This window comes from Ipomoea nil, unplaced genomic scaffold (genome assembly GCF_001879475.1).
Source record: "Ipomoea nil cultivar Tokyo-kokei standard unplaced genomic scaffold, Asagao_1.1 scaffold0317, whole genome shotgun sequence".
Taxonomy (NCBI): Eukaryota; Viridiplantae; Streptophyta; class Magnoliopsida; order Solanales; family Convolvulaceae; genus Ipomoea; species Ipomoea nil.
This window is the reverse complement of record NW_017616745.1, coordinates 1,135,746-1,160,649: the sequence shown is the minus strand read 5'-3', so window position 1 is coordinate 1,160,649 and position 24,904 is coordinate 1,135,746. Positions and strand designations below refer to the sequence as shown.

Genomic DNA, 24,904 nt, shown 5'->3' with positions numbered 1-24,904 from the left:
TACTAAATAAATAAAACTAATTTATTATAAGAATTAATCTAAATTAAATATATAAATAGTGCTTATCAACAAGCAGTCTTCTTAAATGCTTGTGCGATAAACTCAAAATCCTGATTAAATGGCACACAAGTTGCCTCACTTGCATATGTTGCGGTCAATCCGGTCATGTTAGATATAAATACATCTAACAAAACTTAATTACCAAAAACCTAATCTTATAGTATAGTCGGCTGACAGATTAACTGGCCAACTAGCTAGGCGCTGACTTGGCCGAGTCGTGTACTGAACTCGGTCGAATTGGCGTTCAACTCGGCCGAATGGTTTCATTTTCCTGTTCGGCTACCATACTCCTCTTTTATATTTCCCCAACCATCTTTGAAATGGAGAAGTGAAGATGATATACTCGGATTACTCGGCTACCTGGCACTTCCTGAACGCCCGACTAGTGCCTAACGCCTTCGGCAACATTGGATTAGCATTTATGTAATCGATTCATTTTAATTTGTAGGGAGTGGAAGAGATTGCACCGCCATATTACTCATCACGGAATAACAAAGATGACAAAACACCAGAGATGGTGTTCACGGATCGATGAACACAACACTAAAAAATGTACTTTTTATTTATGGTCCATTTAATAATGATTGGTTGATAGGGTTGCTCCGATTTACTATAAGAAAATATTGAAGTATCTACTAATTTACTTATCGAGTAGATACATATTCATTTCATTAATTTCTTTTAGTGCTCAATTGCTCTCTTGTATGTAAATTATTTGAAATCAACTACTCACTCTGATCTTGTCCCATCTCTTCTCTCTTAAATTATATTTTTCCTACCTATCATATTTCTTATTTGGTTTATTTAACTACACTTTTTTCAATCTCTAGCTATAATGTTTTAAAATATTAAATTTAAGTCTTTATATTATAACATTAATAAATTTACTTCATAGACAATTATAATCAGTGTTGCAAAAATTCCGCTTAGACACTGAGTAATCGACTCCTAGGCGTTAGGCGCCGACCGGCCGCCTACCATATTACAATAATCAGTGGTCTAGGCAGCCGACCGGCTAGGCGGCCGCCTAAGCACCGCGTAGACCTCCTAGGCGCCGATTATGCCGCATAGGCACCGACTAGGCCACCTAGTTAGACGATTAGCTATTAAATTATTAAATACTAGTTTATAATTATCAAAGTTTTTAAATTTTTTTTTAAAATAATAATAAGGAACGCGTAACATTTAAAAAATGAAGAGTACGCCCCAAAAGTGATGGAGGAACCCTAGCAATTTTTTCAACTATGATTACAACTACAATTTTTGAATTATGATATGATAATATCTAATATGTTGTAACCCATTAGCTCAAACATGATTGCTCAAAGGTGTTTGGGAAGAATGATTTATCAAAGGAATTGCAAAAGAGAAAGTGAGAGACAATGCAAGAGGATCATCTTCTTCATTCATCTATCTCATCCTTATACAACTACAACATATATAATATACAAATGTAACGGAAGACATAATGTAGTCATAAATCTCCAACCGTTACATAATCAATACTAATAATGGTCACACTTAATATATTATTTACAACACTCCCCCTTGGACATTATTTGATCACGATCTTGCATCATTAAAAACTTGCTAGGAAAACCCTGTGGGAAAAATCTAGAATATTTGAATACATTCATGTCTCGTTAAAAACTTCACTAGGAAAACCACGTGAAAAAAAAACCTAGTTGAAGAAAAGAGTACATGATATATGTAGAAATCATATATTGTATTGGTTGCCTCATTAAAAACCTTAACTCAAGAAAACCCTGTGGGAAAAACTTAGTTAAGGGAAAAAGAGTACAACTATAAGCCTTCAAGGCATAATTTGCATAATCTTCAGGATTTTAGAGTTTGTTCATTTATTAACCAATTATTTTGCAACTTTTCCCCATTGTCATTACTATATCATACCCATGCCTCGTTAAAAACCACACTAGAAAACCCATTGGAAAAACCTAGTGAGGAAAAGATTACATGATATGTATATGCTGCAAAAAAGTATAACTATTAGTCCTTTTAAGACCCAATCTTACATGATTGACCAATCTACAGGATTGACTCGAGTGAATGTACTTCCTGTCTCCCCCTGAAGATAACAATCTTCAAATTCTATATTGCCTGTAAATCATTGTTTCTAAAGGGTGTAGAGAAGGGATATGGTACAATCTTCAGGATTGTCATTAGAATTTATCATATTTTCTAATGATCATCTGGATCAATAAAATTATTTATAGTTTATATTTTGTTGCTCCCCCTAAATATAATAATTTTTCTTTACTTACACATATCAATCTTATGGATATTTTGTAGGTATACATTTGCTAACTTGTCACTGGAGCAAACCTTCTGAACAAATATTTTATCACTCTTCTGGAGTTCATGTGGATCAAGGTATTTTATATCATGAAAAACTATATGCATTTTTATCTGTAACAAGTTTGATGACTTCATGCCAAAAAGCATCAATACGAGTATTTTTACCTTGATTTGCTATTCGTTATCTCATCTCATAACTTAACATCATTAAACTCTTTATATATTTCATTGATGTTTACACCATAAATATTGACTGAGATAATAAATAAGTTCATTATCAACTTTTTATTGAGCACATAATGGTACATATTATTCCTTCTATATGAGGATAATAACCCCATTCGCAACTCTCTAAAAAGTAAATAATGGCACTTAAATAAATCCTCATTTCGGGAATTATAAATCCATTAGGGATTTTCAAGATAAACTAGAGGATATATTTAGGATATTTTTAAGAGGAAACGATATTTGAGTTTCCCAATCACATATAACATTACTAGGCATGTTTATGATAATATATTTTCATACTTTGTTATGGGGGAGAAAATATTTTTAATCAATTTATTGACTATAAGAAAAATCATAGTTAGTAACTTACTAACTTTTATACTTCTTATTTTGTGATTTTCATTCATCACATTTTGAGGAAATCCATCAAGGATTTTAAATATAAGTAACAAGTTACCCATATAAATATGTGATAACTATAACTATTAGCTACATATCTAATTTATTTACTGCTAGTTTTATTGAATAGCGGAATATAAAGCCATGCCTAATATTGGGTCTCTGCGAAAACCCTCAACTCGCCTTTTATTAGCGAATTCTGATTTGTATGCCTTAATTGCTATTTTCTATGAAAACAGTAAGCACGCTGCAGGCGTTATACTACTATTTTCATTTCTGGATCCAGATTTAAGTATTTATGAGCAATAGAGGCAAAAAATATGTTGTCGACAACTGTAACAGCTTTGTAAATATCTCTTTAATACACATGGCAATTTTGTATCAACCAAATATATGGCATTTCCCAAGAGTATTTGGATTTGGTTGTTCCGCTTCCCCAGTATTTTAGTTATTTGGTGCACCTACAATTTTACTGGGGGTTTTCGCCTTCTAGACGAAATATCTTCAAGATAAAATTTCTATATTTCTGGAGTGACGAAATTTCTATACTAGATCTAGTTTTGTAAATTCTTAAATCAATACATGCTTCTGGCATAATGGTAGAGATGTTTAGTCCTAGTTGGGGATTTCAACTCTTAAAATATTTTCTATGGACTTAGTCACTCATTGAGATTTCTAGCAGATAATTTGTTCAATGACTGAACTTCTAGTTCTATAAGGCTAGTACATGGGTTTGAAGATTTTTATCAATTTCTCGGTATTTAATTAATTATAAATTTCAAATCTCCCCCTAATGCCGAGAAAAGATCTTATAATGCAACCAACATCACTGTTGATTTCTCATGATGGGATATAGCTAGAAGGGTTGCATACTAAAAAAAATGAACGCAGATAGGGAAATGCATCATGTACTAGCGTATGTGATATGTAGTGGATCAGCATATTGGTTTTTCAATTTTGAAGGTCCCCAACAAAATATTTCTTCCAAAATTGCTTAATTTTCTTTCCGAGCAAAGTCATTAAGATTTAGAACTTTGGTTAAAAAAAATGATATTGTCTATCTTAAATAATTGTTTCATGACAATTAGAGAAACAAGTAGAGTAATATTGCCTTCTCACAAATTTCAAAATTGACATGAATAGCCAATATAAAAAATGTCGTTAATATTATGGGCAATAATATGACCATCATAGTTGACAATGAGATCTGCATACACCAAATATCCTTCAGGGATTTACTTAGGGTCTATAGATCCTTGTAGATCAAATATTCACAACTGATGGTTTTAGACCAAAAGGTGTCAAAAAAAAATTAGTGATGCAAGTGTTTACCCCTGGGCAAAATTTTATTAAAAATATGCACTATTATTTTGTTTTGATACTCAGATATGAGATATTCAAGATTCAAGACTCATGCCATATAATTTTATGATAAAAACTAGCACCATCAATATGCATGAATTTGGACAAATAATCATTGACTTCCAAATCAGAATTAAGTCAATTTGACATTAGTCATAAAAATTGTCCTAGTGCTATTATCATATAATTAGTGCTATGAATTCACATTCTGGGCAATGCTAGGTTTAAGATTTAAGATATGAGATAAATCTCTACATCTATGGCCTATATCAAATAATTAGTATTATCGATGAACAATAAGCATAAAAGAAATCCACAGAGGTAATCACCCATTTTAGCTGAATTATATTCCATAAGGATTATTTTCAGATTTGGAACTTCTGTTATGCAATTGCTCTTATATGCAAAGTATGGCTATTTGTGCCCAAAAAAAAACAAATAAATGCATACATTCATGCCATATAATGCCAATTTCACAGGATATGCAATCTTTAATGAATATGTGATGACTAGATGAGTACAAAAAAGTCAAAAACTGAGCAGATTTTCTTGACTGGTCATCATAACAGGGATACAGATTTTTAATAATCCTTTTCAGGCACAGTTCTGAAAGAATCCAATCAGGGAAAATAATGGGGTGCTTGGATTAAAAAAAATCAATCAAAATTATCATGAACCACTTGGAGGCATACAGTAGCATCAAACTCAGAAAAAAAATGTCACAAAACTGAAATTTGATGGCTTTCGCAGGGGCGAAAAAAAATGCCAAAAAAAACTTTCGAAAACCAAACACAGGTTCATGAATTATAATTAACCCTTTGCTTCTAAAACGAATAATTGATTAATAGGTTCTAGATGATGTTCAAATAAATATGCGATTTTAGAATTCGTGCCCAGAATTCAAAAAAGTTGATCATAGTTAAACAGAGAGAGGAAAAAATTTGCCTGATATCTGTTCATTGAAGCCTCTGTGCGCAGGATTCACAATCTGCTTCACTGGAATCGTTGCTATTGACGGGCAGTAAGGAGATCGATCCACCGCCGTAGCCGATCGGACGTTTTTAGAGTTCAATCGCCGATCGCTCAAAGAGTTCGTGAAGGAGGCCCATTGGCGATCAACGTAAACCATCGGCATCCCTGAGCAGATTGCAGATTCGCCGCTGTCGACTCGATCGCGTAGGGTCGTCATCGCCTATCGTCAAACAGCGCCACCACAATCGTTGGCCCCAAGCACAGATCCGCGCTGTCGAACAACGCTGATCGTTGTCTCCGAGCCGCGTCTCATTCACCGTGGTTGAGCTGCTGATAACGTGTTGTAACCCATTAGCTCAAACATGATTGCTCAAAGGTGTTTGGGAAGAATGATTTATCAAAGGAATTGCAAAAGAGAAAGTGAGAGACAATGCAAGAGGATCATCTTCTTCATTCATCTATCTCATCCTTATACAACTACAACATATATAATATACAAATGTAACGGAAGACATAATGTAGTCATAAATCTCCAACCGTTACATAATCAATACTAATAATGGTCACACTTAATATATTATTTACAACATAATAAAGCAACATATATATCTTCAATTATTCTCTTCAATTATTGAATGATACAATGATTGCGTACTCTTCATTTTTGAAAAATTATTTCTTGGGTCTTTTCACCTTTATCTTTTTTGCTTTTTCTTCACCTTTTCCCTGGTTATGGTTATCTTCCAGCTGTTATATTTCATGTCTGTGTTTTAAGTTATTTATAATTTGATTTTTTAGTAATTTTTAATTAGGTATTAATATATAAAACTATAATTAAACTTAAAATTACTATTAAACATAAAAGGTAAATTTAAATTTAAAATTTAGCTAGTCTTCTCCCAACTCCAGTCCATTGCATGCACCCTGTCGTTTAAGTTGAAAATTAGAGACTAAATTAACAATTACAAAATAATTGAGGACGAAAATAATCCCATTTAGTTGTTTGTTTGTTTGTTTTTTCCCCTACTTTTCTAAGTGGAAGAAAAGAAAAAGGAAGAAGCCCTTTTTCTTGTATGTCCTCCGCAGACCAGCCCACAATACACATGGATACAATATAGGGGTCCCACCGTGGCTACATAAAAGTGGATTGTTATGTTGTGCAATCGTGTGCATCATACATAAATTCTATATTATAGATTCATAATTTTTAAATCGTAGATTTATAATTTAAATACATTAAATTCATAATTTTTATATAGTAGATTCATATATTTATCATAGGCTTCTTCACCTTGTTTTTGTCCATAATATTTATGATGTTTAATTTGCCTTTTCCGCCACAGTTTATGTGGTATTTGGGCATATCAAAAGGGGAGTTGGTTGATGAGAGGCAAACTCTAGACTTTGTAATGCTTTAATCATTTTAATTTGTAGTTCTAGGCAAGTTTCAGCCAAATTATATTCTCCAGTAAATGTAATTTAAGTTTAATTTGCATATTATTGCTTATTGTGCATACATATAAATGTTTGACATTGTGAAGTTGAGGATATATAATCGCAAAGTATGCCCTAGAAACGTGTTCACCATGAATGGTGAACACGGGTCCAAACGGTGTCGTTTTTATGTAAAAAATAAAAAATAAATTCGCGGATGTGGTGTTAACAGCGCGCGTTTGGTTAGATTATGAATTTTCTGTTATGAGATTATGAATGTACTGTAAATTCATAATCTCATAACAGAAAATTCATAATCGCATAAAAGAAAAACATTTATTAAATTATGAATTTTCTGTTATGAGATTATGAATTTACTGTAAATTCATAATCTCATAACAGAAAATTCATAATTTATGAATGTTGAAGAAGCTTGCGCTACAGAGGAGCAGTCATGGTTTCAGACGGGAATGTGTAGGCATGGGTCCAAAGTGAATGTGTAGGCATGGATTCATAATTTATGAATGTCCGAAATTATTGCTCACCTCAAATTAAAGTGAAACCGCGAAATGTGAAAATGAAGAAGAAAAGTCACGCGATTAATTAAGAAAGAAAAAGAAAGAAAGAAAAAAAAAAGATAATGGTGCACTAACACCGTTGGGACTGTGTTTACCATGGATGGTGAACACGGTTCCATGGCATAACGATTGTCACAAAAGCCTTAAGCAAGTTTACTAGTTCGTTTATGAGGTTTGAACTTGAAATTTTACTTACTTCATTCTATTTAAATGAGAAATTAATTCATTGACAGAAATAGGACTTGGGTTGAAAGTTCTACAAGATAGGACAGGAAATGCTAAGGATGAGAGCTGAGGTTATTATAATTATATAAATAAAATAAGATAAATTTGTTGAGATTGGAATGGAACTTTATTTTTTTTTTTTTGAATGCTACTGACTCTATTAGATTGTAGCTCGATCTTATGACCTCCCATATGAGAGAGGTCACTACATGCCACCTGAGCAGAAGGTGTTTGACGATCGGAATGGAACTTAGTTGGACTGAAATGTTAAATTATCTAGACGACTCAAGGTCAATGCGAGAACAACCAAATCAAATTCGAGTAGAAAAAAACTTGACTTATTTATACAACAACAATACAATCAAATTCGAGTAGAAAAAAGCTTGACTTATTTATACAACAACAATACAAGCTACTTTCCAAAACAAAAAAAAAAAAAAAAAAAAAAAAAAAACAATACAAGCTAAGTATACAACATGAATGCATGCAGCCAGCATGAACATTTCAATTGGTCACGGATGAAGTTTGATAACAATAACTCGGGTCGAGTCTCACCAGCCATTAATAAGTCAAAATGACATTTGGGGAATGTCACGTGGCTTATTGAAAATGCCCCATCCGTAAGTAGACCATAATAAAGCCACAAGAAGTCGGAATTGAAGAAGCACAAATGAAGCCACCGGCACACATGAGACTACAACCAAAACAATTGCAGCCTCTTCCTCATCATATTTAAATCTCTTGCTGCCAAACACAAGAAAAACCGTGGTGGAAAAGGCAATCATCATACATATTATGGAGATCAACAAGGTGAAGAGACCTATGATTAGTCTTCTGGGAAGAGCATATAGGAAATCTTCTTCTTTAAAGCGTGAAGTTAGGATGGACAAGAAGAGCAGGAGAGAAGTAATGGATGTAAAGAGAGATACCCCATTTGAAAGGTAAAAAGCTGTGAAAGCATTCATTCTGGAGAAGATTGGGGAGCCCTCTTCGTCTTCGTCTTCAACACTTTTGCCACGGGGAAGTGCAACTAATGTAGCAGTATTGTAGCCTTGGCTAAATATATTTGAAACGGGGAATGTAATGGTACCACTATAGCCGTAGCCTGAACTTTCGCCGTGACTGCCGCCTGGAACTGTAATTGCGGCGGCGAACATGACAGTAACAATGAGGGCTGCCACAATTGTGCATGAAGTTGCTGTGTCCTTCATCCATTTCTCTGCTCCCTCTTTTAAGGCCTTGTGCTCATCCGTGAACACCATCGCTGGTGTTTTATCATCTTTATTCTTCAGTGATGAGAAATATGGTGGTGCAATCTTTTTCACTCCCTACAAATTAAAATGAATCAATCACATAAATGCTAATCCAATCTAGTCTAATCCAATGTTGCACAAGGCGTTAGGCGCTAGCCCAGGGAGCGCCAGGCAGTCGAGTAATCCGAGTATATCATCTATCTCCACTTTTCTCATTCAAAGACTAGAAGTTGTTAGACTGTTATAATCCCCAGACTAGTCAACTGCATATGTTAGAGGGTTAGTTGAGTACATGGTTGGAGAAATATAGAAGAGTAGTACTCGAGCAGGAAAAAAAACCACTTTGAGCCGAGTTGAACGCCAACTTAGCCGAGTTGGGCACGGACTCGGTAGAGTTAGGCACTCAACTTAATTGGCCAAGTCGGTGCCTACTTGGCCAGTTAATCGGTGAGTCGACTAAAAATCATTAGGGCTGAAATTGCCTCAATCTAGGGACACCTAGCGCCTAGGTCAATTTTTACAACAGACTGGTCTGATCTACACCTTCTCATGCTTACAATGTATGATTTACCAGTATAATATATTTTATATATTAAGGCCTTAATTAATTATCTGTAAGTTAATTACTTTATTAAGTAGTTTGGTTGAACTGAATGCATAGAAGTTGTTGGTTTATCCAGCACTACAAAGCCTATATACAGTTCATGGTATTCACACTGTTCGTTCAAGAATAATCTCAAACACAACATCTAAAGTTCTCGGTAAGTGTGGAACAAAACGTCTAATCTTTCCCCTGCAGTTCTATTGTCTAGAGGCAACACAATTAAGATTATATCAATTTAGCTAACATAGATCTCTAATATTGCTTTCGCTCCTACTATACTATGAGGTTAGGTTTTTGGTAATAAGTTTTGTTAGATGTATTTATATCTAACATGACCGCAACATATGCAAGTGTTTAATTTGAGAATGGATGGATGCATAGTTCAAAAGTAGTACCTTAAACCATTGCAACTCCCATTGCATTTGAAGAGCCGCAACAGAAACAAGATTTAGCTTGTATGGAGGTGCCAATTTCCCAGCCAAATGTAAAATGTTGTTTCCACTGTTGTCTCTTTCATCTACTAAATCATGCATGAGCACACTTGTTCGACCAGGACCACAAACAAGGTTAAAAACATTGATGCATCGGTTCTCTACTGCAATGTGAAGTATATTCTGACCACTTTTGTCTTGGTAATAAGCCGTCGTAGGATATGCTTCCACAATATTTTGAACCACCTCTTCAATGTCCAAGTACGTTGCTTCAATTATTGCTTCCTTTGCAAGTGAGGCAACTTGTGTGCCATTTAGGATTTTGAGTTTATCGCACAAGCATTTAAGAAGCTCCACTGCTTGTTCGTGCTTCAACATTTTTTCTTGGACAATGATCTTCGGCAACAACGCTGGAAAACATATATATGAAATCATGGCAATTAAACAAACTTCATGGTATATCTGTACTATGTGTAGAGTCATAGCTTGATTTGATAACTTTTTAAGAAGTGTAGACAAAAATCACAAAATAAGTAAGGTTTTGAGGAGCGGACAAATTAAAAGAAGAAAAAATTACAACGAATTGAATCTTGTATTGCTTGTTTTTCATACTTTAACTTTCTAATTGTAAAAGGTTTTTAAATATTTAGTTAGGTTGAGACGAACCTAACATCCGGGACCTAACAAGTCATTTTACTCATAATTGAGGGATGGATAAAAAACAGATATAGATAGTCATAATTGAGGGGTAAAAACGAATGTAATCAAAACTGACAAATATAATTAGTCGAAACTTGAGTATAATTCAAGAACTAGCAATGCAAATTTTCCAAATATATAACCAAAAAATAACTATACTACTCACCATACTGTATTGAAGTTTGCCAATGCCAGGGATTAGCTTTGTAGAAAATAGGATAATCATATTTGACTATGGCCTCCAAAGGTGATATATCATTGTCTAGTGTCTGATGATGAAGAGTCAAATCAGGGTATTTATCAGCCAACTCCATTGCCTCCACTGAAAATTAATAAATGAATTGTAACACCTCAATATATAAATGCATTGGTATCTTAAAATTAACTTTTTTTTGTCTGACCACGAGATGTCATTAGCAGACTCGGTCAAAGTGTAGGAGACACCTTTAAGCTCGTACTATACTCAGACTACTTTCTATTTGCACCGGGCCGCCCTAATTGTAGGAGGCACCTTTAAGCGCGTACCATACTCAAACTACCCCCATTTGCACCGGGGCACCCTAAATGTAGAAGGCACCTTTAAGCCCGTACCATACTCAGACTACTCCACATTTGCACCGGGCCACCCTAACTGTAGGAGGCACCTTTAAGCCCGTACCACACCGGGCCGCGTCCTAACTGTAGGAAGCACTTTAAGCCCGTACCATACTCAGACTACTCCTTGTGCCTGATTAATTTTTTCATACCAGAGGGAGTTCAAACTTCGGACCTCTCTTTAAGAGACGAGAGTGCACGACCAGTCACCCCAACCAAGCTGGTTATCTTAAAATTAACTTTAACACGTATAGAGAGTAAATACCATAGAATTTAGATTTGATTAAGTTAACAAGAATAGTGGCACCACTTGGGCCTTCATATGGATTAGCTTCCCCATCTTCATTATCCTTAGTGACCTCCAAGAAATACCGAAACACTTCCACCTTGTTGAGAGTGTTCCGAGCTGCGTAATGGATGGGGAAAAATCCCTCGGCGGAGGTGTTATAGAGGAGACTGGAATTCCTCGGAACAAGAACTTTAGCCACCTCAAGGGAACCATAACGGGCAGCAAGGTGAAGTGGGGCTAAGCCCTTGCGGTTTCTGAGAAGAAGAGCTTCTTTATCATCTGCAGCCAACTTTTCTACAAGCTTTTCTGCAAAGGAAAAGGAAGCATGGCGGCGGGCAGCAACATGCAGTGCAGTGTCTAAGTTGTTGTTGAGAGGAAAAACAACAATATTGTTATTATTATTATTGTCATGTTGGTTGAACAGTTTTTGAGCTTCATCCCAATTTCCTTGCACTGTAGCTCTGTACAATCCCAAATATTTGCCTTCTTCAACCACATAATAATTACCTGCTTCAAGATCACCATCATCTGCAGGCTAGGCTATCCATCAGAATATATACATATATGCATACTGAAATTATATATATTAAACTAATAATAATCTATCTATATGAATATACCATGCATAGTATCATACCTTTTCCATGACAAGAGCTCGGATAAGCCATTGTTTCAAATTTACTCGATCTCAACTTTCAAAACTTAATTGAATTGCAAGCTTGTATTGGGAAACATAGAGACTGAGGATATATATATATATATATATATATATATATATATATATATATATATATAGAATTAGCCTCAGGCCGGTTTGGTTTGGTTTGGTTCGGTTCGATTCAAAATTATTGGTTCAGGATTTATTATTGTCACAAATTATAACTTGAATTATTGCTACTATACAGTTCCTAAGCAATTCATGAACTTGTGGTTAACTTAATTTTTTTTTTTAGCACTTTCATTTTTATCCGGCTAGCCTTTTTCATCATATTTTGTCTTGGTGATCCTTTCGCCATGGCCTGACAAGATGGTTATGGGTATATCAAGGGAACTCATCGGTTTTTTTAAGTGGGAGGACCAATGTTGGATCTCTATAAAGAGTCCACCACATTAAGTGTAACTCTCACTCTGATTATCAAGTCTCAATCCTACGTCGTCCTTGCCCCATGCTGACATTAGAGCATCCATAATAGTGGAGGTATTTTGTGGTTTTTGATGAGTTATTGTAAGTGTGATTAGAAAAGAGAATGTGGGAGAGAAGAGAAAAAAGAGGAAGAAAAAAAACTGATTTTTAAAAAATAAAAATTAAAATTAAAGCAACTATCGATAGGGGCGTGTGCCCGGCGTGGCTTCTCGCGCACAGCTCTTCCTCTTCCTTCTGACCATTTTACTGTTCAATATCTCTTCCTTGCAGGAGATATATTTCTTCACACTACTGGAAATTATAGAATTTCCGACCACCTGAAAATGATATTAAATCAAGTCAAAAGTCTTGTTCCGATTACTTTTGGTATTTGAAAAAATCTTTGTTGCTATTTCTGACCACTTTTTACTCTCAACTTGATTTAGGATCACTTTCAAGTGATAATTTCTAACAATGCCAATATCTCTTCATCACATCAGTACAAGAAATCATTCTCAAGTTCTTTCTCTAACATAAACTCCAAATGTAAGGATGCTCTTAAAACCATAATCATAGTTTCTTCACGTTTAAACCTTATCCATAAGGTTTGTACAGTTATGGTACAAAATTGATTTGCAATAATTCAGTTTTGATCTTTCAATCAAAAAAAAAATAAAATAAAATAAAATAAAATAAACCAATCCGTACGTGACCAAGTCTATACATAGGAGACACATGAATTGAAGCACATGTATACACTCAGTACCTTATAAGTGTACTGTGTCTTCCACATACAAAAGTAGAAAACAACAAACCAGAAACGAAAAATTGACATGTTCCACAAAAAAAGTAGGGGACAGGGTGCAGTGGAGGACTTGGGAGAAGACTAAAAGATGAACATTACCCACCTCTATATTTCTTTGTCAAATTATTATTATTATTTTTTTTATACTTTTTCTAACACCATCTTCTAATTTTTAAAGATGTATCTATTTGTTTGATGATATTTTTAATGTAATTTTAAAATATGTACATTTTACACATTAATATTAGATTAAATATTATAAAAATTAGATTAAATATTATTAAAAAATTTGAATGGAAAATAAATTAAAGAAAAAACGGCACTATTAGCCCTAGAAGTATTTTCTTTTTAGAAATTTGGTATCTTAAGTTAATTTAAATAAAGTTAATTAGTCCCTTAATTATTCATAATGTTGTACTTTTAGTCACTAGTGCTATATAATTGTCATACTATTTTAACATATGAAGTTATGTTTATCATTTATAATCAATATTCATTATTAAATTAAAAATGATGTTTACATGGAGAAAGTGAAACTTTAATAATGGATATTGTTCTAAGTGACAAAAGTAATCTCATAAAAAATAGTTTGTTAATGGATCGGACTTTGATAATCATATAACACCATGGACTGAAAATAAAACATAATAGATAATTAAGAGACTAACAGCACGTTTGGTTCAGAGAATGAATTTTGAGGTAATAGGAATGCTATTCCATAAGGAATGGAATAGAATATGAATTCTATTCTATTGTTTGGTTCACGGAAGGAATAGACTTTAGGAATTATATTACAGTGTTTGGTTGGTTTAAGAAATAGAATGAAATATATTTCAAAAGACATAAATACCCTTATAAAAATATGTGGTGGTGTTGGTGGCAGTGGCGGCGGCGGTGGCGGTCACGGCGGCGATGGTGATGGTTGCGGTGGCGGTGGCGGTGATAGGAGTGACAGTGGTGGTAGTGGAGGTGGTGGCGGCAGCGGTGGTAGCAGTGCCGACGGTGGTTGTGGTGGCAGTGGCGATGGTGGTGGTGGTGGCGGTAATGGGCTGGTGGTGGAGACGGCGGCAGTTGTGGCGGTGATAGGGTATTTTCGGTATTATAGTACTAAAGCGCTATTCCCAAATACTTGGGAATAACTAATACCAGGGGGTCCCCTAGGAATGGGAAACCAAACAATAGAATAGGTCTATTCCCGGGAACGCTATTACCTTAAATAAAATGACAAACCAAACAATAGAATAGGTCTATTCCAGGGAACGGTATTCTATTCTCGACCTATTCCATGAACCAAACACGCCATAAATCTTTAAATTAATAATAAAAGATCAAAATTTTAAAAGTGAAATAATTTAGGGAAATGTTGTTTTTCCTAAATTAGATAAAGAATTGCTAGCTTTCAAAAAAAAAAAGATAAAGAATTGCTAATCATGAAATAAAACAGCGAGAAGATAGATAACCCCTCAATGCTTGATGTACGTACTACAGCCTGACAAGAGAAAAAGGAAGAGAGAGATAAGGTGAGAAGACCCCAATCAACAAAAAAAAAAAATGAAGAGTGCATCATTCAATAATTCAAGATTATTGATAATTATTGATAATTATTTTTCCTCCATCTCATTTTATCTTTCTTACTTTTTTTTTTTTTTTAGTTTGTTTTAAAATAGTGTCTTCTTCCCAAAATTAAATATAACTATCATTCTACATTTTTCAATTTACTTTTTTGACTTTTTAAAATTTTTAGACAATTAATAGAGTAAGTACATTTGTATTTTGTACAAATAATACTTACTTTTAAGGGACAAAATTAAAAAGTTAGTAACATTTATTTTATTATATTAAAATACGTGCAAAAAGTAAACATGACAAACAATTAGGGACGAAGGGAGTAAAGTAATTATTATCGTATCATCTCTTCAACATTGATATTTTCAAGTGGGTGACGAAGGCACATACGCTGTTTGGTAAAAAATTGGCCTATATGTCAATTTTGACCACTATTAATTATTTGATTTAGTTAAAATATCAATATTAATGTTTGGTTAATTAGTTTTTTGCAATTTTAAAAGGCTAAAATTCAAAAAACTACTCCAATCAACTTTTTTTCAATTAACCTTTTGAGAAAAGAAATTATACCAAACAGTTATCAGCTAACAGCTAATTTACCAAACACTTTTCTACAATCAACTAATGTTATTATCAACTATTTATACCCCTAACTAACACAATTAGTTAACCGTCATTTTATCCATAAGAGCCTCAATGTTTGTGGATGATGTCATGGACGATGACGACGAAGGCTCCGCCATCACATCCATTGGAAAGGTGATGGTCATGGTTCTCGATTATTGTAGCTGTAATAGTACATGAAATAAATTTAGGAACTTTTACTCCCAATTTTTAATTTCACTTATGTCTAAATTTGATTGGAGGATGAAACAAAGAAATGAATAAGCATCATGACCCCCTATAATATTGAACAATCAAAGCATGTCAAATCATAAAAAATATAAAATTGGAGTATAAATTAGGAGTACATGTAGAATTACTCATAAATTTATTAATTTTATAATATAAAGACAAAATTTAATATTTTAAAATATTATACAAAGACCGAGAAAGATATATATAAACAATCATATTGTTATTATTATTGTCATGTTGGTTGAACAGTTTTTGAGCTTCATCCCAATCTCCTTGCACTGTAGCTCTGTACAATCCCAAATATTTGCCTTCTTCAACCACATAATAATTACCTGCTTCAAGATCACCATCATCTGCAGACTAGGCTATCCATCATATATATATATATATATATATATATATATATATATATATATATATATATATATATATATATATATATATATATATAGGGAATGGATCAGGTGTATTTGTTGCTTCCGTGCGGATGTGCGGTGGATTAATGTGCGTGAGGTTTATACTTAATGTGCCTGAGATTTGTACTTAATGTGCGTCATGTTAATATGCATGAGTATTGTGTTTAATGTGCCTGGTATTGTGTTTAATGTGCATGAGATTTGTGCTTAATGTGCGTGAGTATTTCAGAATTACGAGCTCAGAAAGAAGCAAAACAGAAACTCACGCACATTAACGCCCAAGCTTCTTGTTACTTCTTCCTTTAATTTGGCCATGGATTCTGGATTATCAGCTACCTTCAGTGCAGTTGAATGTTTATATAAATGACGCACGCACAGTAAAATTTGCATAGTAGCTAAGTGTGGATTTCTGTTGTATTATTCCCATAATTCTTAACCACCATAGCCCGCCTCTGCATCATCATCATCAGGGAGGGGCAAATGGCTACTGGGGATGGGAAAGAAGCTAACATCAATATTTTCTGCTGCATTTTACACATTCACGCACATTAAGTACAAATCTCAGGCACATTAAGCACAACACTCACGCACATTGTGTACAAATCTCACGCACATTAATCCACCGCACATCCGCACGGGAACCTTTCAATATATATATATATATATATATATATATATATATATATATATATATATATATATGCATACTGAAATTATATATATTAAACTAATAATAATCTATCTATATGAATAATTGAATATACCACGCATAGTATCATACCTTTGCCATGATAAGAGCTCGGATAAGCCATTGATTCAAATTTACTCGATCTCAACTTTGAAAACTTAATTATATTGCAAGTTTGTATAGGGAAGCATAGAGACAGAGGATATATATAGAGACCTAGCCTATCCTCAGGCTGGTTCGGTTTGGTTTGGTTCAGTTCAATTATATTCAAAACTATTGGTTCACGATTTATCATTGTCACAAATTATTGCTACTATATAGTTACTAGGTGGTTCATGAACTAATGATTAACTTAATTTTTTTTAGCACATTCGCTTTTATCAAGTTAGCCTTTTCAATCAAATTTTGCTTTGGTAGTTTGGTAACCCCTTCGGTCATGGCCTGACAAGATGGTTGATGGGTGTATCAAGAGAGCTTACTGATTTTTTAAGTGGGAGGACCAATATCAAGTCCTCGTAAAGAGCTCACTACATTGTGTGTAATTCTCTGACTGTCAGGTCCTAACCCTAGGTCGTACTTGTCCCATGCAGACATTAAAACCATAATCTTAGTTCTTCACGTTTAAACCATATCCATAAGCTTTGTACAGTTATGGTACAAAACTGATTTGCAATAAGAATTCAGTTTTGATCCTTCAATTAAAACCAATCCGTGGCCAAGTCTATACATAGGAGACACATGAATTATTGAAGCACATGTGAATACTCAGTACTTTGTAAGGAAAAGGAGTTCTTCCACATACAAATGTAGAAAACAACAAACCACAAACGAACAATTTACATGTTCCACCAAAAAAAAAAAAAGAAAAAAAAAAAAGTAGGGGACAGGGTGCAATGGAGGACTTGGGACAACAGTAAAATTAAAAGATGAACATTACCCAGTACCCACCTCTATATTTCTTTGTAAAATTAATTCTTCTTCTTCTTCTTCTTCTTCTTCTTCTTCTTCTTCTTCTTCTTCTTCTTCTTCTTCTTCTTTTTTTTTTAAACACTTTTTTCTAACGTCAATCATCATCTTCTAAATTTTAAAGTTGTCTATTTCTTTGATGATAATGTAATTTTAAAATATGTACATTTTACACATTAATATTAGATTAAATATTATAAAAATTGAATGGTAAATAAATTAAATGAAAAACGACACTTTTAGCCTTTGAAGTGTTTCTCTTTTAGAAATTTGGTCCCGGTAAGTTAATTTAAACAAAGTTAGCCCCTTAACAGGGTGTTTGGTTGTGCGAAAGGAATTAGGGAGAAAAGAAATTGTAATTCTGTTGAAAAGGAATAATATGAGAATAAAGTAGGAATTCAAATAACATTGTTTGATAAGAAGGAATAGAATTATTGAAAATGGAAAGGAAAGAAGTGGTATAAATTAAAGATTAAAATGTCCTTGTGTAATGTGTAACAATAATACTAATAATAATCAAGGGTAAAAAAAGTCTTTTTTCTTCCTTTTTCCATTTTTCCCCCATTGACACTGCTGGAAATTATGGAATTTCCGACCACTTGAAAGTGATCTTAAATCAAGCCGAAAGCAAAAAGTGGTCGGAAATAGCAACAAAGGTTTTTCCGGATACCAAAAGTGATCAGAACAAGACTTTCAACTTGATTTAATATCACTTTCAGGTGGTCGGAAATTTCATAATTTCCAGTAGTGTGAATTGCAATTCATATGGGATAGGGTATGAATTGCAATTCAACAAAATGCGAGAATTGCAATTCCCTCAAACCAAACACTGTAATTTTTATTGCCAAAGAAAACATTGTAATAATTGAATTGCAACTACATTCTACCAAACACCCCATAATTATTCATAATGTTGTACTTTTTGTCCCTAGTGCAGTAGTGCTATATAATTGTCAAGCTATTTTAATGTATGAAATTATTTTTATTATTTAGAATTAGTATTCACTATTAAATTAAAAATGACATTCACATGAAGAAATTAAAACGTTAATACGGAATAATAGATATTGTTCGTTCTATGTCACAAAAATAATCTCATTAAGAAGAATTCGTTAACGGATTGGACTTTGATAATCAGATAATACCATAGACTAAAAATGTAATAACATAATAGATAATTAAAAGACTAAATTTATTTAAATTAATAATGTTGTTTTTCCAAAATTAAATAAAGAGTTGCAAATCATGAAATGAAACAGCTGGAAGATAACCCCTCAATGCTTGATGTGCTGCAGCCTGACAAGAGAAAAAGTGAAGAAAAAAGAAAAGAGATAAGGTGAAAGGACTCCAATAAACAAAAAATGAAAAGTGCATCATTAAATTTACGCTTGGCGTTTTTAAATTTCTAAACAATTAATGAGATAAGTAAAATTGTACTTTATATAAATATATGATACTGATTTTTACAGTTGATTCATGTACAGTTGAGTGACCATGATTTACAACCTCCCAAATATTATGTCGGGCCGGGGTGTGGGGGGCCAAAAACAAAAGTTGGAAGAATGATACTTATTTTTAAGGTACAAAATTAAATAAGTTAGTAATATTTATTTTATTGCATTAAAAATTGTGTAAAAGGCAATCATGACAAACAATTACAGCTCGTTTGGTTCGCTGGAAAATATTTGAAGGGAAATGGAATTGAAATTCCATGGAAAATAAATTCCAAGAAAACAGATTCCATTGTTTGGTTGGTGGAAAAGAAATTACTAGGAATATGAATTCCATTGTTTGGTTGAGTTTGGAAGGGTAAGGAATAACGAGTATAATGACAAATATAACCCTACAAAATAATAATAATAATATAATAATAATAATAAGAGTAATTAATAAAGAATGATGAGGATAAAATTGTCATATTAGTTTTCCATAGAAAACAAAATACCTAGCATAAGCTAGGAATTTTTTTTCCTTGTTCTTAAGGAAAACTTTTTCTAATGAAAAAAGTTTTCCATTCAACCAAACAACATAAAACATTATTTTCCTTCACTTTTAGAAAAACATTTTCCATGAAAAATGTTTTCCATCCAACCAAACACCCCCTTAAGGATGGAAGGAGTAATTATAATTTATTATCATATCATCTCTTCAACATTGATATTTTCAAGTGGGTGACGAAAGCACAATGTTCGTAGATGATGTCATGGACGATGACGACGAAGGCTCCGCGGTCACATCCATTGGAAAGGTGATGGTCATGGTCGTTGACAGGGAAACAAACCTTTTTTATTTACTCAATTATTGTAGCTGTAACACTACATGAACTAAATTTATTACTTTTATAATATAATGACAAAATTTAATATTTTAAAATAATATAAAAAAAGACCGAGAAAGATACATATAAACAATCAAATAAGAAACATGTGGATGGAGAGAATTGATCTAGACGACCGACAAGAGCAAGAAATTGAGCATTATAAAAAAAATTAAATTTGTTGAAGATAAAATTTGTAGATAAATTAATAAAATTTGTGTGTGTTTTAATTTATAAGTAAATTCATAGGTACCATTCTACTCCTTTGTTCTTTGGTGTGCTTACGAATTCTTGCCTTTTGTCTTAATGTCTCGTCTTCTTTCAAGATTAATTTCCTTTCATACTTGCTTAGCTTGCATCATTACTAGATCTTTCTTTCCTTCAATACAAAATACACCAAATTAAGCATTGTTTCACCTTCTTTTACCTAACATTTGAGCAAAAAACAAGCATATATATAAAGCACAAATATAAGCTATTGCATGGCTTATCACAATCATTCTTAACAAAAATCTACATCCCTAATTGGTTTGTACAAGTTATAAGTTTATTTCCAATAAGTTCACCCACAAATTGCACACGTGAGGGAGCGTGTTGAGCATATAGTCATTAATGTGCAATCCAACCTACGTTTCGTCTAGGGTTTTGAGTCGATCGCACAAGCATTTAAGATTTCTTGGTGCATCACCATTTTGTTTACGACACTCTTCAACATACATACTGCATACCTCTTGGAAACACCTGCAGGCATGCAATAACATACATTTCGTACGTTTTTATGAAGTAATTTAAAAGAAAAATCCTTAATTAAACATGAAATGATCAAAATTGAATAAATAATTTAGGAAAAAGGGTTAAATAGACACCTAAATTTTACACGAAAATTCAATTAAGCCTCTAAACTTTTTAAAGTTGTAATTAGACCCATAAACAAGTCATTTTAGTGCATTGAAGTCCATAAACCAATTTATGACCTATAATATATACCAGATCATTAGGGTTCCGGTCCTCCGACCAACTCCACCGACTTTTCGACCAAACTCCGGCGAAAAACGACCAAATTCCGACGAACCAGAGAGAAGGAAACGACCAGAAGGAAACCACACCTTCTTCTCCGAGAGAAGGGGTTGCCTTCTCCGGCAGAGCAAACAATGACAATTTGGTTGTCTTCTAGTCCGCCAAAGAAGAAGGCGACCAAAAATGGTGGCCTTCTTCCCTAGAGAAGCCGACCATATATATGGTTTGCCGGAGAAGGCAACCCCTTCTCTCGGAAAAAAAGGCCTGATCTCCTTCTGGTTGTCGCCTTCTTGCTGGTTCGTCCACTACTGGAAATTATGGAATTTTCGATCACCTGAAAGTGATCTTAAATCAAGTTGAAAGTAAAAAGTGGTCGAAAATAGCAACAAAGGTTTTTCCGGATACCAAAAGTGGTCGGAACAAGGCTTTCGACTTGATTTAAGATCACTTTCAGGTGGTCGGAAATTCCATAATTTCCAGTAGTGGCCAGAGTTTGGTTGGAAAGTCGCCAGAGTTGGTCGGAGAGTCACCGGAACTCTAATGACCTGTTACTATAGATCATAAACCGGTTTGTGGACTTTAATGCACTAAAATGATTTGTTTATAGGTTTAATTGAAATTTTAAAAAATTTAGGGGCTTAATTAATTTTTTGAGTAAAGTTTAGAAATTTATTTGACCATTTCCCCAATAATATTTAAAGGAAAAGAAAGGAAAGTTACTCACAATAGTATATGAATATTTGGCAATGGCTTAGAGTATGTGAGTTAATAATAGGACAGTCGTATCTATTTAAGTATGGCAGCCAAAGCAGTTATTTCCCAATTCAATATCTTATGGCGGCCCAGATCCAGGACCGGTTCTAAGCATGTCTAACATGTGTGGCCGCACAGGGTCCTCAAAACCAATTTTTTGGGGCCCCATATTGTTAAAAAAAAAAAAAATTATATGCATATATAGTATACATGATTTCAAGCTAAGTGCAAGAAAATTGGGCCAACTTGTGATATGGTGAATTGAATCCAATTGACAATTGCTTTAAAAACCCAAAAAAACTGTGTGTGTATGTATGTGTCCTAATCCCTTGATTCCCTTCTCTACTTTTGGCGGTTTCAATTCATAATTCTCAATTGACAAGTACCATTGTTAATTAAGAATGACAATTCCCAATTCAAAATCTCAAATAACAATTAGCATCTTCGATCGGGACCTTCTGCTAATTAGCAATTACCATTATTTTTATTTTTTAATTCAATTCCCAAATCTCAATTAGCACCTCTTAAGAGCGATGAACAATGTGGTGATATTGATGAAAATAAATTCTGTATTGAGCTAAAATTGCTTAGAGAGATTTTATCGAAAGAAAAAATAGGGGCAGTGAGTATATTGAATTCATTGAAACAGATGAGTTGTTTTCCAAATACTACTATTGCATATCGAATATTATTGACTAGGGCTGGGCACTTCGGGTTTCGGTTCGGTTTTTTCGGTTTCGGTTTTTTGGTTTTAAAAAATTAAACCATTCGGTTTAAAATAGAGTTCGGTTTCGGTTTGAAAAGTTCGGTTCGTTTCGGTTTCGGTTTCGGTTTCGGTTCGGTATTCAGTTCGGTTTTGGTAGAAGTCCACTAAATAAACGTTTCCTTTTTTACTTGCCCGATTATTCAGTTGGCTCACTTGGAGTGCCACTTGAAGTGTTTTGTTGATAACAATATAAAGAATCATCCATCTATAGTTAATATTTGAGAAATAAGAATTATTAAAATGCCAAATGTTGAGACTTACGACTTAGAGTTGAGATCTGAGGACTTGAGGAGTTAAAATTATTAATTATTATAATATGTATATATAATACTAGCATTTTGTACGAGTGATGCGCGAAAATTTATGCCCAACATTAAAAAAAATTGATAAATGCAAATAATTACAAATTATAGTTCAAATTATATTTCGCAAAATCCTTAAATTAGTAAATTTTAATCATCGTATTTGAAAATTATAGAGATGAACAAAATTGATATTTTGTTTATTACTAATGTAAACAATTTTGATATAATTTATACTTTGTTTTTACAATAAATAAATAAAATATATATAATACTAACTAGTAACCGGTCACATATATTGGTGCGTGTGCGTGCCTATATATATACACACACATATATGATTTACTATTCATAAAAATTTAATTAAAATATAATCAACAATTAAACTAATTATATAATGATTTTAATAAAATGATAATTAAAGAATAGGAAAAAGATATCATAGATAATTAGATATAGGTGTATGATAATAATGATAGAATTATGAAAGTTTTAGAATTAAATAATAACGGTGTTATAACGGTATAAGGATATTTTAGTCTAACAATAATGTAGTAGGGATAATTTTGTCTATTACAATTGAAGTTTACAACATTTAATAAAACAATATATACCTTTATTAACATACAAATGTAAATATTAACACAAATATGCCTTTAGCTTAATGGGTAAAGCTCTTAACTTCAAAGTTGGTGGTTAAAGGTTCAAACCTCACTTAAGACATTTAAGTATATTTTATATATTTATTATATATAAAAAATAAAAAAATAAAATAAAAAACCGATCGGTTCTTCGGTTCGGTTCGGGTTTTAACCGAACCGGTCGGGTTATCCAAACCGAAGTACCGATCGGTACTTCGGTTGGGACCGAACCGAAATGCCCAGCCCTATTATTGACTATTCCAATTACTGTTGCCTCTACAGAAAGGAGTTTCTCAAAGTTGAAATTGTTGAAATCTTACTTACGATCAAGTATGTTGTAAGAGAGACTCAATGAAATAACTTTAATCTTCATTGAAAATGAGCTTTTGGAAGAAATTGATATCAAAAGTTTAGTAGATAATTTTGCGTCTAAATGTGCACAACACAAATCACTTTTTTTAATGAAATGTTAGATGTATTTTTATACAATATTTATATTTTGATACAACTTTTTGAACAATCAATTATTTATATATAGAAATTACTTTTTTAAAAAAAAAAAGTCTCAAATTAAGATATTGCACAGAATCCCAATTTTTATTGGAACGGCCTTGCCCAGATCAGGGTACATTTGAACCCACATCTGTATTTCAATTCATTTTGTTCTGTTACGTTCTTTTCTTCAATATACATACACATTAAATAAGCTAAGTTAAAAGGTGGTGGTACGTACCATAGAATTGCAATTCAATTAAGTTAGCAAGAATAATAGCCGCACCAGATGGGCCTGCATATGGATTAGAGTGAGACGGAAGAAATAGAGAAAGGCTTCTTTGCTTTAAGGGTGTGTTTGGAAACCTGCAAAATGAGTTCTGAAAATTATTTTTCAAGTTTTCAGTGTTTGGATGTGCCTGGAAAATCAAGTCAACGGAAATCATTTTCCGTTGACTTTGGAAAATAGGCTTGTTTTGGAGGAAAATGACTTCCCCTTTTTTTGGGGGAAGTCATTTTCCAACTTTTACACCAACATCACACCACCACCAACATCATCAACACCATACCACCATCACCACCACTATTGCCGCCGCCACCACCACTATACCCCCGCCACCATCACACCACCACCACAACCACCACCAACACCGCAACCACTACCACTACCACCACCACCACCACCACCATACCACCGCCACCATCGCCGCCGCCACCACCACCACATACCACCGCCACCACACCACCACC

At 33.4% G+C, this 24,904-nt stretch overlaps 2 protein-coding genes and 1 long non-coding RNA gene across 3 annotated transcripts in view; 1 reads left to right on the top strand and 2 right to left on the bottom strand.

Annotated features, from left to right (window-relative positions):
* The window catches only part of LOC109168169, a 96,663-nt gene extending 89,911 nt beyond the window's left edge, over window positions 1–6,752 (top strand). Inside the window, exons 7-8 of the mRNA XM_019317212.1 lie at window positions 442–445; window positions 6,714–6,752. The gene's annotated coding sequence lies outside the window, so the exon portion shown is untranslated. The remainder of the gene's footprint in view (window positions 1–441; window positions 446–6,713) is intronic.
* A 1,280-nt stretch (window positions 6,753–8,032) lies between these two features.
* Window positions 8,033–12,167, bottom strand: LOC109168112. Its single transcript, XM_019317160.1, has 5 exons — window positions 12,082–12,167; window positions 11,421–11,972; window positions 10,728–10,883; window positions 9,827–10,272; window positions 8,033–8,902 (listed from the first exon to the last, which is right to left on the bottom strand). Exons 1-5 carry the CDS (start codon window positions 12,110–12,112, stop codon window positions 8,144–8,146), a joined length of 1,944 nt encoding a protein of 647 aa, XP_019172705.1. The 5' UTR covers window positions 12,113–12,167; the 3' UTR covers window positions 8,033–8,143.
* Window positions 12,168–16,068: 3,901 nt separating this feature from the next.
* Window positions 16,069–17,159, bottom strand: LOC109168249. Its single transcript, XR_002052038.1, has 2 exons — window positions 16,994–17,159; window positions 16,069–16,149 (listed from the first exon to the last, which is right to left on the bottom strand). It is a non-coding gene; the product is annotated as an uncharacterized LOC109168249 (long non-coding RNA).
* Window positions 17,160–24,904: the final 7,745 nt, after the last annotated feature.